We start from the raw sequence: 16,764 nt of genomic DNA on the forward strand, positions 1-16,764 counted from the left end.
AATCCTGTTAAAAGCTCTTAAGGTCTGAAGTTTGATCATATTCACTGAAGCCGACACTTTGCTCCAGTAGAAAAACATAGATATTGGTTTTAGGAAAATATAGACACGCCTCTACATGCATCCAGAGCTTCTTGTTTGTTTTGCAAAAATCCACCGTGCCCGTATCATTCTGTCCACTCAGCGCAGTTCACAGTTCATTCATACGCCACAGATCCCCCTACCCGCCTGCGCATGTTCACATAAACACGCCTCAAGCTAGGCATATGCTAAAAGACGTTAGCAATTGCTATCTATGAGTAATTTAGCCAGCCTACCTGCATGTAACGTGTACTGTGTACTCCATGCTGTTTGATCGATGAGAGAAGACACAGGAATCTGGTGCACGCGCACTGACGAGCACTCGATGGAAGAAAAAGCGGTGTAGCTCGGTGGTAGAGGGGGAGGGGTGTGAGAGTTGTAAACATTCAAAATTTGACTGAGTCAACGCGATCTGCCAGACTTGCCGACTGCAGCTTTAATTCAGGAGTGCTTGAAGTTTTGTGTGTCAAATTGCTAACTATAGCTAACAGCATTAGCATTACGACAGAGCTTAGGATTCATGACACTCACAAGCTGCCTTTGATGTAGTCTGATGCAGTAAATGTATGCTTTTGAACGTGAAAGCATTCAAATGGACTGCAGATGGTTCAAGTATAATGCATGCATTTCATGTCACATTTGCGGGCCGCACTTTGAGTAACTGTCTTATTGATATTTTAATGTAGTCGTGCATATTCAAAGACAAATTTGCAATGAATTAAATGACCACAAATCAAACGTGAACTCAATCTGCTGCTCTGTCCAAATGCACAAAAATCCAACTACAAACACTCTTAAAGCTCGCTAATTAACACGCTATATCTGCTTTATTTCCCCCTGCTTCCAGTGTTTATGCTAAGCTACATTTATGCTAAGCTGCCAGCTTCATATTTAGGGGACAGATATGAGAGTTATGTGACATCCAACTCTAGGCAAAAATTAGCAAAGTGTAGAACTATCCTTTTGAAAGAGTGATGCATTTGAGATCAGCTGTTATTCAGAAGTCACGTATTGCTTTCCATAAATGCACAAAGGCATGGGTTTGAGTGTAACTTTGGATGATTCCTCTTTATCTGTTTCCGACATTAAACCATCAAAACAAAGCAGGAGTCTCTCACAACAGTGACGCTTCCCAAATTCGCTCGGTAAGCCCGCGGAGTGATTCCACTGGTAACATCCAGTGTTTCCCAGGCGTGTCCAGCGCCCGCTCAGGCGTGGAGGCTATTGTGATGATATTACATTTTTACATAATATGGACTGTGTGTTTACATTGACCTCGATTTCCATTCAGGCTGGAATGTGGAAAATGAATACATTAGGCTGCTGAAGCGATAAGCTGCATTGTTTCAGTATTTAGACGAGTGTGAAGCCAGAAAATATGTGTTACAGGTGATTCTTCTTTAGCTGGAACATTTATTTATAGAGAAAGTACGGAAATAAACGCGAGAGGAGGGAAAAGCTGCTTTCCTTCTAGACAAGGTGAGTCAGAAGTAATGGAAAGAGAGAGAGAGAGAGAGAGAGAGAGCGAGAGAGCAAACACGAGGAGCTATGTGAACAGATGAGTTTTGAACTCACACTGGAGAGGGTAGAGAGAGAGACGCTGCCACCCTGACTGCACTCTGGTTGTTATTCAGCCTCTCTGGACGGCTCTGCCTGCCCGCTGAGCATGAATGTCCATGAAACCTCCCAACAGCTGCTGGTTTTTCTGTTCATGTGAATGAGAGTTTGGGGATTTTCCAACCAAGAGTGAGCTTTTAGATGTACGGAGGAAAGATTGCGTCAAAATGTGTTTCGTGATCAACAAATACAAACATTATTTACAAATATGTGTGAAGAAATATATATATATATATTATAATATATATATTTCCATCTTCAAGTTCAGTAATCTAATAACATTTGCTTTTGAAAGCTTCATTTGCATATAAATGTCTTAAAATATTATGTTTTGAGACTCTTTTCACAGCCTCTGATCCTTAAATGTTAAAATGTTGCGTTTAAAGGTCCTATTCTGCTGATCTTCAGGTTCATACATGTATTTTGGGTTTCTACTAGAACACGTTAACATGCTTTAATGTTCAAAAAACACATCATTCCCCTCAGAGAGCGTGTCCCTTCATTCCCCCCCTCCTAAAAGAGTCCAGTCTGTTCCATCATTGCAGCTGGAAAATGACTGTAACGGCGCTGTAGCAGCACTTTCTACCATTAGATATTATAGTTGTGACATCAAAACCGTACAGGAAGTCCTGACGGTTCGTCTAAACGAACAGTTACTGAATGCGGACTGTGTGCATTTCTCTGTGGATTCTGTGTTTCTTGAAGTGCGAAATCTAAATGTAGAATACACGTTAATTCAACTCTACGGGGGAATTGTTGGGTCTCTGTAAATCATGAATAGGTCACAGAGTGTGGTCTTTACCTACTCTGTAAAGTGTCCTGAGATAACTGTTGTTATGATTTGGCACTGTAAATACATTTTAATTAAATGGAATTGAATTGAAATTAAATTAAATTGAATTTAACTGATGTATTATTTGTAAAATAGTTTTACCCTTCTCAGTGGCTGCACTTGTGAAACAAACACATTTTAAACCTCGTTTGTATTTGTGGCTCATGAAACACAGATTCGTCACCAGCGCTGAGACTAATTTATCTCTGTAAACATGATCTGAGAGCAAAGCTGTTGAACGTATCTGTAAAGTGTGACTGTGTACTTATGTGTGTGACTGTGTGAATATATCCGCAGGTTTAGTTTTAGTTTAAAAGGAGTGCTAAAACTAAAAAATGTAGGCAGAAAAATCCAGGTTTTATACGAGCAAAACAAGAAACAAACTCAGGATGACACGAAACAAAGTGTTTGAGGCAACATACGTGTGTGTGTGTGTGTGTGTGTGTGTGTGTGTGTGTGTTTAGTTTTAGTTTAAAAGGAGGACTAAAACTAAAAAATGTAGGCAGAAAATCCAGGTTTTATACGTGCAAAACAAGAAACAAACTCAGGATGACACGAAATAAAGTGTTTGAGGCAACGTGTGTGTGTGTGTGTGTGTGTATGTGTGTGTGTGTGTGTGTGTGTGTGTGTGTGTGTGTGTGTTTAGTTTTAGTTTAAAAGGAGGACTAAAACTAAAAAATGTAGGCAGAAAAATCCAGGTTTTATACGTGCAAAACAAGAAACAAACTAAGGATGACACGAAACAAAGTGTGTGAGGCAACATATCTGTGTGTGTGTGTGTGTGTGTGTGTGTGTGTGTGTGTGTGTGTGTGTGTGTAGCTGCAGCAGTGTTGAACATCAGGACCCCAGACGTCTCTGCCTGCATGTCACGTAGGCGTCCTCCGTGCCCGCCTGCTTCTGTTGCTGCTTCCACATTTCTTTCTCTGCAGGCGTCTGACAGGGACGCCTATAGACCGGGAAAAAAAAAGCCTAGTCTGCTCCCCCTGTTGCCATGGCGACGTGGTCTCCTCTGTTTCCATGGTTATAAAAGGCGAGGAGAAGCAATGGCGGCGGGGGTGAGAGAGACCCTAAGAGTATAAAAGGGGGGCAGAACAAACAGTGAAAGAGAGAGAGAGAGTGTCAGAATTTTAATTTGGAGGGGGAGAAAAGAGGAGGGAGTCTGTGAAAGGAAAGAGAGAGAGAGGAGGGAATGATTGAGTAAAAAAGTAATGAAGAGAAGAAAGAAATGGAGTCGGGGAATGAGCGGGGGAGGAGGTAATGGGGGAGTGGAGGAAAGAGGGCAAGGTTCAAAGAGGAGGGGGAAAGAAATGATGACTTTGAGGGGCGACGGAGGTCAAAAAGAGAAAGAGAAAGAGGGATAAAGATGAAAACTGGGAAAAGAGAAATGGTTCGAAGGGAGAAAAACAAACTGCAGATGAGGTTGGAGTCAATAAAAAAGAGGATGATCTTGGTTGAAAGAAAGATAAAGAAAGGTATTTGATGAGGAGAAAGGGTGAAAGGCGAAAAAGAGGCAGAAAGAAATACACTGAAGGAAAGAGAGAGAGGAGAGAAGTGTGTGATTTAAGCTACAAGTCTTCAGTTTAAAGTCAATCATATTTAACATTTTATTGCAACAAATAAAGCGTTCAGCATGAAGCTAGATTATAAATATGTTTGACACATGCTGATTTACTTTTGGGAACTTGGAGACACAACAAAAAAAAAAAGAACGATCAAAATTGGAGAAGCAGAAGCCGACATTTTGTTTTTTAGTCCCTCGTTTGGGTCAAACTGCAAACACACTGGATCCTACAGTGTTATAATGCATCAGACTTTTCCCTGCTCTCACCAAGACCCCCCCCCCACACACACACACCACCACAGTGAGTCGGTCAGTTCTCCGAGTGTCCACTAGGGGCAGGTTTCATAACAGAGCAGTTTCTCATTGACCCCCATGTTAAACAGGCCGTTTACACAGCATCATTAAACCTGTTTAAGGTCTGGGACATTAAAACATTATAGTCTGCATGTTTAGGTCATATCTCCATGACAACACTGAGGGGGGTGGATTGAAATAAACACTTTAGGAAAGAGAGGGGAGAGACGTGTGTTATTTAAGCTACAAGTCTTCGGTTTATTATATTTAACATTTTATTGCATCAAATAAAGCTTTTAGCATGAAGCTAGAGTCTAAATATTTTTGACACACGCTGATTTACTTTTGCACTCAAAGTTTGTGAACTTGGAGGAAAAAAAAGAACGATCAAAATTGGAGAAACAGAAGCCGACAATTTGTTTTTTAGTCCCTCGTTTGGGTCAAACTGCAAACACACTGGATCCTACAGTTCTCATAATGCATCAGACTTTTCCCTGCTCACACCAAGTCCCAACAACAGCCACTTCCTGGTTGATCCAAACAGGAAGTGCCAAAAACCGTCAGTTCTCTGAGTGTCCACTAGGGGCAGGTTTCATAACAGAGCAGTTTCTCATTGACCCCCATGTTAAACAGGCCGTTTACACAGCATCATTAAACCTGTTTAAGGACAAAAGAACATTCTGGTCTGTGTGTTTAGGTCATATCTCCATGACAACACTGAGGGGGGTGGATTTTTTGTACCAGGCTTGTTTTATTTTATTGGAGGTTAAAGTTTATGAATAATTAGGGGCGTGGCCTCTTGAGTGACAGCTAGCCTCTGGCCCTCACTTCTCCTCGGAGGTAAACGTCAGTCAGATGGACGTACGCCCCTCCCCTCAACGTCACATACATGCCCTTTTTTGGTCCGAGGAAATGAGGCGGAGTCAAAGTCTGACAAGATGGTGACTCCCGTAGGTGAGGACGATTGGATCAAATTTAGAGGACGGACCTCGACGGAGACGCTACGTCCATTTTTATACAGTCTATGGCTCAAACTCCACGCCCAAGTTTGTTTTACGAGTAAAATAGAAATCCTCCAATCCAAGTCCTGATACCCGAGTGATGTCACTTGAGTACTTCCTGATGATGATTGCATATTAAACCCTGACAGAGCGGGTCATTTTGATGAACACACTCGCTCTACATTATCCTGCTTTTTATTAAAATAAATCAGTAATTTGTATTAATGTAAAATATGTGGAATGCCCCTTTAAGATAGACGTAAAGTAGCAATTTAAAAAAATTTTTTTTTATAATACTGCAACTAAATTTAGAGTGTAAAGAGATAACTGAACATGTTAAAATATATATATTTACATATAAATATAAAATATAATGGAACATAAATGTGACTTTGGGGCGACACGGTGGAGTGGTGGTCAGCACTGTTGCCTCACAACAAGAGGGTTCCTGGTTAGAATCCCGGCTGGGGCCCTTCTGTGTGGAGTTTGCATGTTCTCCCCGTGTCTGCGTGGGTTTTCTCCGGGTTCTCCGGTTTCCTCCCAAAGTCCAAAGACGTGCAGGTGTTCGGTTCATTGATGACTCTAAATCACCCGTAGGTGTGAATGGTCGTCTGTCTCTGTTCGTCTCTATGTGTCCTGTGATAGACTGGCGTCCTGTCCAAGGTGTCCCCCGCCTCACGCCCGATCTCAGCTTGGATCGGCTCCAGCCCCCCGCGACCCCGACAGGGACAAGCTGTTGAAGATGAATGAATGAATGTGACTTTTTTTGTAAGAGACGGGTAGATAATCTAAATCCTGTTTAGAGTCTTTTATGAATTCAAAGATAAACCAAAGTAGATTCATTCATACCAGATACTCGTGTTTCAGGCTGTAGACGTAAAGTAAAATACTGATAAAGTTCACGGACTGAACATTAATAATTATTGTTAATTAATGAACCACAGACTTTGCTTACGTGTTCATTCACTCTGATTTTATACACACGCATTATTCTGAGGCTTGGTTTAAATGTGTATGTTGACATTTTGTAGTATAATTGAGTTTGCAGTTAGAGGTCAAAGGTCGACTTTACTAAGATTCTTATCATGCAGCCACATAACACACTAATTCAAGTCACACACAGTTTATAATAATTTCATTCAGTCTCTCGCCCATTCCTGGTTATTTAGGGCGCTGAGCTGCTTTATTAGGCTGTAATTCAAACAAAAATGCAGACTTGGATAATCAGATCACACTGCTTGACGTTTTGGCTCTTTTGTAGCCGGGCAGTGAGCCGAACAACATCGAGGGCCGAGACAAAAAGGGTCAGAAATGGGACGTTCAATGTCTGAGGTTGATGTTCGGGGAGTGTTTTTTGGCAACGTGGAGCTGCTGAGGCGTAGGTCGGGCTGATGTGTGGAGGACTGTATGTCCCTTTGGCTCACAGAGCACATTCACTGTGCAGCTGGACTCTGCATGACACAACAGAGCAGACACACAACAACCACACACATCCACATGTGCGTGTGTGTGTGTACACAAACAGGAGGACACACACTGCAGAAAGGAACCAGTGAGCGACAGATCGAGAGAAAGAGATGACTCAGTTTAGTGTCAGGTCAGTGTTCAGCCACACTTTAATACTCAGTCACACATTAGACTGGATTTATTATTATTTAAGTTACCAAAAAGATGAAAAGACAACATGCAAATGGATCGATTCATCGATTAATAACTACAACTCCATGTCCGCTCTGCCCCGTCACTGCCTATGTTCAAAAAGCACCTCAAAACATTTCTTTTCACCAAGTCCTTTGACCCCTAACCCCCCACCCCCCAATTGTTAATCGACCTTGGGTACCATGAAAGGCGCTATATAAGTTTAATGAAATGCTACATCTCAATACATCTCTGTAATTATAGTTGCATTATCAATATTTGTATGCTTATCATGTCAATTCTTTATGTTTTTCTTTGTTTTGATGTGTTTTTCAGTACAACCATTGACTTCCACATCTCTTATTAGTGTTATTTTATTCATGCATCTTCCCCCACATTCGCTCTCTCTCTCTCTGACTCCGTCCATCCTTTGCTCATCTGCCTCTCTGTAGGTCTATTATTGTCTGTCTACATAGCTGATGGTGTTTAGGGAGGATAGGGAATGAGTAGCGACTTCACCTGTGTTTGTTAAATGTAAGAATTTCAATTTAAAAAAGGAAATTAGTGATTCAGCGTTGAAAAAACATAAAAAAACGACCAATTCAGACCAAAACTAGACCTAAAGAACATGAACAAAAGAAAGTTGTGCACTCAGATTCTACTGCAATTCCCATTGTCCACCACTAGATGGAGATGTGAAGGTTTCACACAGGTTGAGTCTTTCGCTTGTGCTCTGACACCTCTTCCTTATTTCTCTTTATACCAGTGAACTGGAAAACTTTGACTGTTTGTATAGAGAGCAAAATGTGTTTGTGCTTTTTCAGTCGTCTCATCTTCTGCAGCACTGGGAATGAAATGCAGGCAACTGGGACCTTCAGACCAGGGTCACAACAACCTCCCTCTTGTTTGCATGACGTGTGCGTGTGTGTGTGTGTGTGTGTGTGTGTGTGTGTGTGTGTGTGTGTGTGTGTGTGTGTGTGTGTGTGTGTGTGTGTGTGTGTGTGTGTGTGTGTGTGTGTGTGTGTGCATGTGTGTGTTAGTGTGTGTGTGTGTGTGTGTGGCCTTTTTTGCTTTCATTATGAACATTTTGAACCCCCGACTTGTATTGTGATCGGAAAGTGTGTGTGTGTGTGTGTGTGTGTGTGTTGTGTGTGTGTGTGTGTGTGTGATTTTGGATTCCCCAAGGTGTCTGTTTGTATTTCCACTGGAGTGTGGCTAACGTAATGTGTGTGTCCTGAAATGAGGGGTGAGTCCGGCTGTAGAGACACAAAGACGACATAAAAGAATAATGACAGGCTGGAAGAGAGAAAGAAAGGAATGAATATCTGCATGGAGTCGTTTCCATCATTTAACTTTGGATGCTTAATCAATGGTAATAAATGTGAACTTGCTCAATGACTTGAAACCATCATTTAAGATCTTTGATGGTTATAAATTTAAACCACATTTCCCATAAACCCACGGACGGATTATGAGACATGTAAGAGGCCCTATGTAGGAACAAGAGCCCCAAGAGTCTACATTTAGCCCTGTTGTAGTCATTCTGCTTCTCTTTGTGGTCGTCTTATGTCCATTTTTAGTTTTTTTATTTATCTTTGTGATTGTTTTGCATCTATGTGATTGTTTTGCATCTCTTTGTGGTGGTTTTACATCAATTTTTAATCATTTTGATCTAGTTTTAAAGATCTGTGGGTTTATTGGTCCGTTAACAAGACTCACACTTAGATTTGAATATTTTGCCCACAACTGCCTGATTCACTCAGCCTTTAGATGGCAGTATGCTCCATTAATTCACCTCATCCACAACCAGAACTTCCTTGCAGTTGTGTTGACCTCCCTTAATACTTTGTAGAGTAGCCTTTATGTTCGTACAGGCTAATATAAGTTGGTTAAGTTTGTTTTTCAATAAGAGGTAAGGTAACTTTCTGATAAGGGCTCTTATAATGCGTTGCATCCATATTAATGTATATTTCCAGACATATGTTTGAGGGAGAAAGGGTATCACCGAGGCGTGCCCACCACCTGGGGGCGCTGCAGCTCCATTTCCCGCCGGTAGCCCCGTAAAGCTGACCCCCCTCCCCTCCGGCTCTTGAAATTCCTGTGGCGGAGCTTCCTGGCGTGGCCGGTAGAGAGGGATGGAAGACAGCCACTGCAGGGAAAACCGAGAAACCTGAGCAGGAGAGGGACACACACACTCACACACTCACACGGAGGCAGACACCAGTACAGCAAAAGCCTGGGAGAGAAGCGGCCATTGCGGCTGGGAAGCATGCTGGGAGCTCGGGCGGCTCGCCTCGGATCCACAGGACGCCGACACAGCCTCGGATAGGAAGCGCAAGGAGTCCGGATACGGTTTCGCCTGGAGCTCCGCCGGTTTTTGGGGACGGAAGCAGACACACTGCCCCCCCTCTACGGACACTCATACCCCCTCCCTCCCTCTCCCACACAGGAGGCTCAAACAGCAGCAGTCGCCGGGTGGAAGCCGGAGACAAACACACCGAGCGATGCGACTGTGTGTCCCCGCACACATACGCACGAACACCGCGGTAATGGAGAGATAGCGTTTGGTGTAACCTCCATCCAAGCAGCCTTTAATGTCCTATATTTTTCCATAAAAACGCGCTTTTGTATTCCCTTCAGAAGGATTATCTAACCCCGATTGGAAGTGAGCTCCTGGGCTTTTTTATTAGTGTGCGTCAATGCATCACAGTCACTAGTTTGACGCGCACGGTGCTGTTGGGTCGGACACCGAGGAGAGGAGAGCAAGGAGCCGGGGCTGGGGGATTGACGTGCAGCAGCAGAGGACCGGGTCACTGCGGTAGTCTGCAGGCCGACCCCCCTCTCCCTCTCTCCTCCCAAGCCCGCTTGCAGAGCCACCATGGCCGGGTTCATACCGGGTCTGCTGCCGACAAACCATTCCCAGGAGAAGGAGTTCGCCCAGGCGTACGAGGATGTGCTGGAGAGATACAAAGGTAAAGGGGGAGATCTGCTGTGATGGTGCACATAATCCTAATTTTCTTTGGTAGCATGCATTCAGATATGAAAGTTTGAATAGTTAAGCTGTGAATAAACAGATCATTTACTAAAGTCACAGGACCAGCTTCACTCTGTTGCCCATTCCCATGTCCCTGTGGGGATATTAGTTCTGTGTCAGGGGATGAAAGCAATGGGGTTGGAAAACAAATCAGACACATCTGAGAGTGTGGATTGATCTTCTGGCAAACTGCCAGTGTCATAATCTGGATTGTTTCATTTTTGATATATTGGATAAACAAACAAAACAGTGTTTCTAGCTCTGCCACATCCTTGCCCTCCCATCTGTAGTGGGTAGGGGGCACATTGCACTGCCCTGACTCCCTTGTAATCACTTGTGTGCTTTTGAGACACCAGAGGAAGCACTTTTATGAAGTCCCCCTGCTCGCCAGCATCAGGGAATTTCACCCACACGGCCTCATGTTTCGCCGTGTGTTTGCTGTTTGCCCTGTAAACATTGGAGCTGCTGCTCTGCAAGTCAGCGGAAAGGTTGAGTTTGTCTGCGATGGGGTGATTTAACACACATTTAAGGTGAAACAACAAAGTGGCGCTGTGTTATGTTACTGCAGATCTCTTTCTGTGTGTGTGTGTGTGTCTCTTATTGTTACCCCTGTTCGCACCAGCATTCAGACTTGTTTTATAATCCCACTGACAGGGGCGCTTTAAAAATGAATGCCTCTACTGCCATTGACTGTGGTAGGGAGGGGGGTGGGGAGTGTGTGTGTGTGTGTGAGGGAGAGGGAGAGGATGGGGGTGAGGAGGACAGCCGATAGACCAGGGTCACATCTGTGATGCTGGTGCTGATGAAAAGGAGGTGGTTTTTAATTATTGATTATTATAATGAAACTGAACTCCTCGGGGTTTTGGTCTTGGCTTGTGTGTGTTGCTGTGTGTGTGTGTGTGTTGCTGTGTGTGTGTGTTATTGAGAGACAGGTGGAGAAAGACAACTGGGATGTGAGGAGGTTCATCAGCACTTGTGTAATCCATCTGTACAGCACCCTCGTGTAACCACAGAGGCAGAAGCCCTTTGGGAGACGCTCTCGGTGACAGTTTGTTGCGTCTTTGCCATGGCAACGCTTTGCCCGGGTCTTGTGCTTTCCAGGCCCTGAAATAAGCTTTGTATTGTAGGAAAGTGAAAACAAGTGGTGATATCTGGACCACATCTAGGCCAAAATGTGCAGACAGCTTGTGTGTGTCTCCACAGTCCTGCAAGATATAAATAACAGAAAACACTTTAATTGGAAAACGTTCTGATAAACACTTTATTGTTCTACGTGACAAATTACACCCATAACTCAAACTGGTTCAAACAAGACGCTGTCTGTATTTATTAGCAGTCGGGGATTTGTTTTTATACGTCTGGCGTTAATAGCTATCCATCCATCTTTAACCGCTCGTCCCTATCAGGGTCGTGGGGGGCTGGAGCAGATCCCAGCTAGCGCTCTCGCAGACAAACATTCACACCTACGGGCAATTTAGAGTCATCAGTTAACCACCTGCATGTGTTTGGACTGTGGGAGGAAGCCGGAGAACCCGGAGAGAACCCACGCAGACACGGGGAGAACACACAGAAGGGCCCAAGCCGGGATTTGAACCAGGAACCAGAGCCTCTAGCTGTGAGGCATCAGTGCTAACCACCCATTAATAGCTAGTAATGTTAAAATGACTTTTAAATGGTGAAGGTGTTCTTGAACAGGACTTCCCGTCCCTTCCCCTTCCTCTCTTTCTCTCTCGCTGTAAATCCAGACTAGGTTCACGTCAGCGCGCAGACGACCGTAGTCCATTTCTCAGGCCTGTAGCGAGCGATTGCTGTCCATTAAAGCGCCATTTGTCGGTTTGTAACCGCAGTTAAGTTTTATCTGACGGCAGAATTGTTTCCTTTGAGGGCGTGAGAGGTGGTGTTGCCAATGCGGGAGGCGATCAAAGGAAGAAGGGAACTGAAGCACATTGATTTAGGAAGAGCTGGACGTGCGCCTCTCTGGGCCTCTTAGACATCTCAAACTGATCACAGGGCAGCACTCCAGCTCTGGCATCGGTGATGGCCACATAAGCACTGCGGGTCCTTTTATTTGGCAGGTGCAATCAATGTATAGGAAGTTACTTTGTGAGGGTCTGAGTCAACGGATGTTTGGATAACGCTGCTGATTTATCATCACTTTGCTCTTTACGAGTCTCTGAATTGGTTAAACCCAAAAGCCAGAAGACTCTTTCATTGGTTACTGTTTTCATTTTAATTTGCCTTTTAGACTTGAAACGACTTCTAATTCCTTATAGTACGCACTATAACTTAAGACACGCGGATCATCTTTTTTCCCACACTCCCAGAATACTTAAAGAAAAGTCGTTGTGCATTTTAATTCAAAGCTCAGACTGGAACGATCTCCTGAGGTCGACTACGTCTCTCCATGGTTTCAAAGCGTTGCCACTTTATTTGCAAACCCCTTGTTCTTGCTCCTGATTTATTTTCCTTTTTGTTTTTTATTTCATTTCTTTATTTATCTATTTATCACTCTTGTATTTCATATATTTATCTCATAAAGCTGTGCCTCTGTAACCTTTCTGCTCTTTTAGCATAGATATCACTGAACTCACTGTGAGGTTGAGTTTTGGCCATCTGGAGATCAGCTCGGGTTAGCAGAGTCTTGTGTGTGTGACTGTGTTTGTGTGCATGTATAAGTCCTGTTTTGTGTCTCACTGTAGATGCTCTGTTTTGACTTTGTATTATGTTATATTCCGTTATATGGAACTAAGATGATTCATCTCAAGGAGCTATCCTGAATAAATAAAGTCTAAATTCTATTTAAGTCGGCGTTCTCGCCCCTTTCCACTCCCACGCTATCTGTGTTGCAAGGGCACCGTCGCTGCAGAATGTTTCCCCCCCTTTTTAAATATGTTTACTCGTGCAGCAGAGACCTATGAGAGCTGTGGAGATAGTCTGCAAACGCTAGACTAAACATGTGGCGCAGGAATGAGAGAGCCATCCAAAACCTGTAAAACAAAATATGTATATCTGCACCGAAGATGTGTTTATGTGCTGCATTTGTTGCTCTACAACATCATTACAGGTGCTATACTCTCAAACCAGTGATTTATTTCATCATCAGTGATTGAGTAATGTCAAATACCGTATTACAGTAGAGTCACGTACAGTTTAGACTATGAGAAATAGATGTTTTCTTGTAAATTATTTATACATTGATACGTTTTCTATAGATGAGTGGATTAACTCATTTAATTGATTCTACCCGTGTTATTCCACCGGAGGAATAAGTGGTACTAGACGGGGATTAGTTTGCAAATAGGTCCATTTGTGTTTTGTTTTTTAAATGTAGAGAGGGCAGTTCAGGTCATTTCCGTATATACTCCTCTGTAAATTAAATACTTAACAAATGAAAAGAGCTTCAGTGCAAAATGAAGATAATGTGCAAAGATAAGAACGTAAAGCTGCATTTAAATGACACAAATATCACCGTGATGCTATCTGGCTGCTGGTTTTTCAAAGTTTGCAATAGAAACAACATTAGTTTTGACCGTATTTTGACCCTAATAGAGTCGATAAAGTGAGCATCTACTGCAGTCGTCTCACCGGTGAAGCAGGAGATTATATGAGGGACACGAGCCACCAAACGACAGCCCCAAGCGCTCTGTGTTACAGTATGATATGCATAGATTAAAGTTATATTTTCCAGCGCTGTAAGGCTGCAGGTTTTCCCTCCTGTGTTCTGTCAACACCACCCTCACATCTCGTCTCCTTCGACAGTGTTATAATGAGGGTGGAACCCTACAGGAGCTGCTCTGTGTCCTCTGGAGCCTCTCCACCTCAATAGGACGTGTGCTGCTGCAGTATGTCGCTGTCTAATGATGTTTTGCCCTTTTGAAGAGGATGTTAGCAACAATAGCACGCACGCTGTCTCGGATGATATCGAGTCCCCATCATTCGTTCACTTCCCCTCTCTGGCCCTTCCTTCCTCGGTCGTCTGGATCGTTGTCATTTTTCATAAGCAGCAGTGAACTTGACCCCATAAGTCACTATTTTATACAGTACAGACCAAACGTTTGGACACACCTTCTCATTCAATGAGTTTCCTTTCTTTCTTCATGACTATTGACATTGTAGATTCACACTGAAGGCATCAAAACTATGAATTAGCACATGTGGAAATATGTACTTAACAAAAAAATGTAAATACGCCTGATATTCTAGTTCCTTCACAGTAGCCACCGTTTGCTCTGATGACTGCTTCGCACATACTCTGCGTTCTCTCGATGAGCTTCAGGAGGTCGTCACCTGAAATGGTTTTCACTCCACAGGTGAGCCCTGTCTGCTTCAATAGGTGGGATTTCTTGCCTTAAAAATGGGGTCTGGACCCTCAGTTGTGTTGTGCAGAAGTCAGGTGGATACACAGCTGATAGTCTCGCTGAATAGACTGTTGGAATTTGTATTATGGCACGAGCGGCCGACATTACTTTAAGAAATAAAGGTCAGTCAGTAGGAAAATTGGGAAAACTTTGGAAGTATCCCCAAGTGCATCTACGATTTTCATAGTCATGAAAATCGGGGCGACTGTGGATCAGTGTCAGAGTGGGTCGTCCTCCATTTGAAATATTGGCGGTTCGACCACCAGCTCCCTCGGTCCACATGTCAAAGTGTCCTTGGGCAAGATATGGGTGTGTAAATGTGGTGTGAAGGGTTACATTAGATTAGGTTAGATGGTGTGTAGATGTCCACTGCCATCAGTGTGAATGTCTGTGTGAACGGGTGAATGTGACAAACACTGTGAAAGCGCCGTGAGTAGTCAGAAGACTAGAAAGGCGCTACATAGGTACAAGTCCATTTACCATGAAAATAAAGAAAACTGTCCAAACTTTTGCCCTTTACTGTACGTATATGCGTGTTTTCCCTACTCTCAGCTAGTGTGTGAGTCACTTGTAGCCTTTGCTGGAAAGAAAAGACGCTGAAATGTGAACTTGGCGTCCTGCTTGTGGCATCACTTGACTGAAACCGGAGCGGGGGGGGGGGGGGGGGGGGGGACATTTGATCCAGCTTAAATAATTCACCAGGGTGGTAGGGTGTTTGTGCTGGTGTGTAACTGCTGTGCAACAATGACAGGATATCTAAAGCCTATATGGAAAAACACCGGGGCCTGAGTCACACACAGTCTGAGTCAGTGGAAAACCAGATGGTTCAGGGACGACCGACTGCAACACTCGCATCATATTTACTCAGGGAGCTCCATGATTATTGTGTAGCATGCAACACTGTATGGATCGGCTCCTCGGCTCTTTTTATTCCTTTGTAATCCTAATTGGATGAGTATAATGACATCGACATAAGCTTAAGAGGATTTTATAAGTTACATTGAACGTGACCGGCACACAGCAGTCCAAAAACCCGTTCAGAGCCAAATATAAGTCAGGAAACATGCGAGGAAACCGAACAATCGGACATTTAGAAGAACAAGGTGGTCAGGAAACCCACGGTCATAACTTTGCCCTTTACAATTATAGACTCTAGAAAATGGGTCTGAGCGGTCTGGGTGTGTGTGTTGGAGCTGCAACGTTGTCAACTATTATAATATTATTAAACGCCAACTATTTTGATAATCGCTTCATCATTTTGAGTCATTTTTTAGGATAAAATTGTCTGATTGCAGCTTTTTAAATGTGAATATTCTCTGGTTTCTTGCTTCGTGTGTGACAGTAAACTGAATATCTTCGAGAGGAGGCGTTTGAGGACGTCCTCTTGAGCTTTGGGAAACACTAGTCGACGATTTCTCACCATTTAATGACATTTTATGCCCAAACAAGTAATTAGTAATCATGAAAACAATCGACAAGGAATTAATCGTTAGTTGCAGACCTTATATATTTATACAGGAGTATATTCATTTTGTTCTCAAGATCAAATCTGTTTCAATTCAGTTTTGCAAAACATAATCCTGCTCAGTCTGGATATGCTCGGGTCAAGTGAGCCGTCAGTATCCTGTGTCGAGTCAAGTGTGTGTGGACTTGGTAATGTGTGTGTGTGTGTGTATGTGTGTTTAGTTAGAGGGATTCAAAATTGTTGCAAACCTTTGGCCGAGGATGGCATCACGATGTTCTTTCTGTAAACTTAACACCTCTAACTCATCAGTCTGCAGGCCGTGCCAGGCAGCTCAGTGCGCCTGCTGCCCTCTGTGTGTGTGTGTGTGTGTGTGTGTGTGTGTGTGTGTGTGTGTGTGTGTGTGTGTGTGTGTGTGTGTGTGTGTGTGTGTGTGTGTGTGTGTGTGTGTGTGTGTGTGTGTGTGTGTGTGTGTGTGTGTGTGTGTGTGTGTGTGTGTGTGTGTGTGTGTGTGTGTGTGTGTGTGTGTGTGTGTGTGTGTGTGTGTGTGTGTGTGTGTGTGTGTGTGTGTGTGTGTGTGTGGACCCTCTAAGCTGCTATGTAGCAATGAAGCAAAGGACACATTCTTTGAGACCTTTTTCTGCTCGTCAGGATTAATGTTTTATTGTGCACACACTCTTTAAATGTAACACATGTACACGCTCATACAGACATTTAAACACTATTTGGTTTTTAAGATGATCGTACTCTTCAAACCAAATCCAAATGAGGGCATTTTCTCTATGCAGCAGACTTGAACCCAATAAAGCTCAGTCTCGGTCTTTGGCTTCACCTCCATCACTGTGACCTGCAGACTGGAGCTGCTGCTGTTGACGGCCGGACCTCCAGA

The 16,764-nt window shown here is 43.5% G+C and overlaps 1 protein-coding gene across 11 annotated transcripts in view; it reads left to right on the plus strand.

The window, feature by feature from the left end:
- Positions 1-16,764, plus strand: part of macf1a (microtubule actin crosslinking factor 1a) — a 281,499-nt gene that overhangs the window by 15,803 nt on the left and 248,932 nt on the right. Inside the window, exon 1 of one of the 11 annotated variants that reach the window (XM_083925599.1) lies at positions 9,254-9,993. The exons of the other annotated variants lie outside the window; for them this stretch is intronic. Coding sequence (XP_083781725.1) covers positions 9,900-9,993 — 94 coding nt within the window. The 5' untranslated portion in view covers positions 9,254-9,899. Of the gene's footprint in view, positions 1-9,253; positions 9,994-16,764 lie in introns of those variants that run through there. 11 annotated transcript variants of the gene reach the window in all.

This window comes from Echiichthys vipera (assembly GCF_963691815.1).
Source record: "Echiichthys vipera genome assembly, chromosome: 13".
Taxonomy (NCBI): domain Eukaryota; kingdom Metazoa; phylum Chordata; class Actinopteri; order Perciformes; family Trachinidae; genus Echiichthys; species Echiichthys vipera.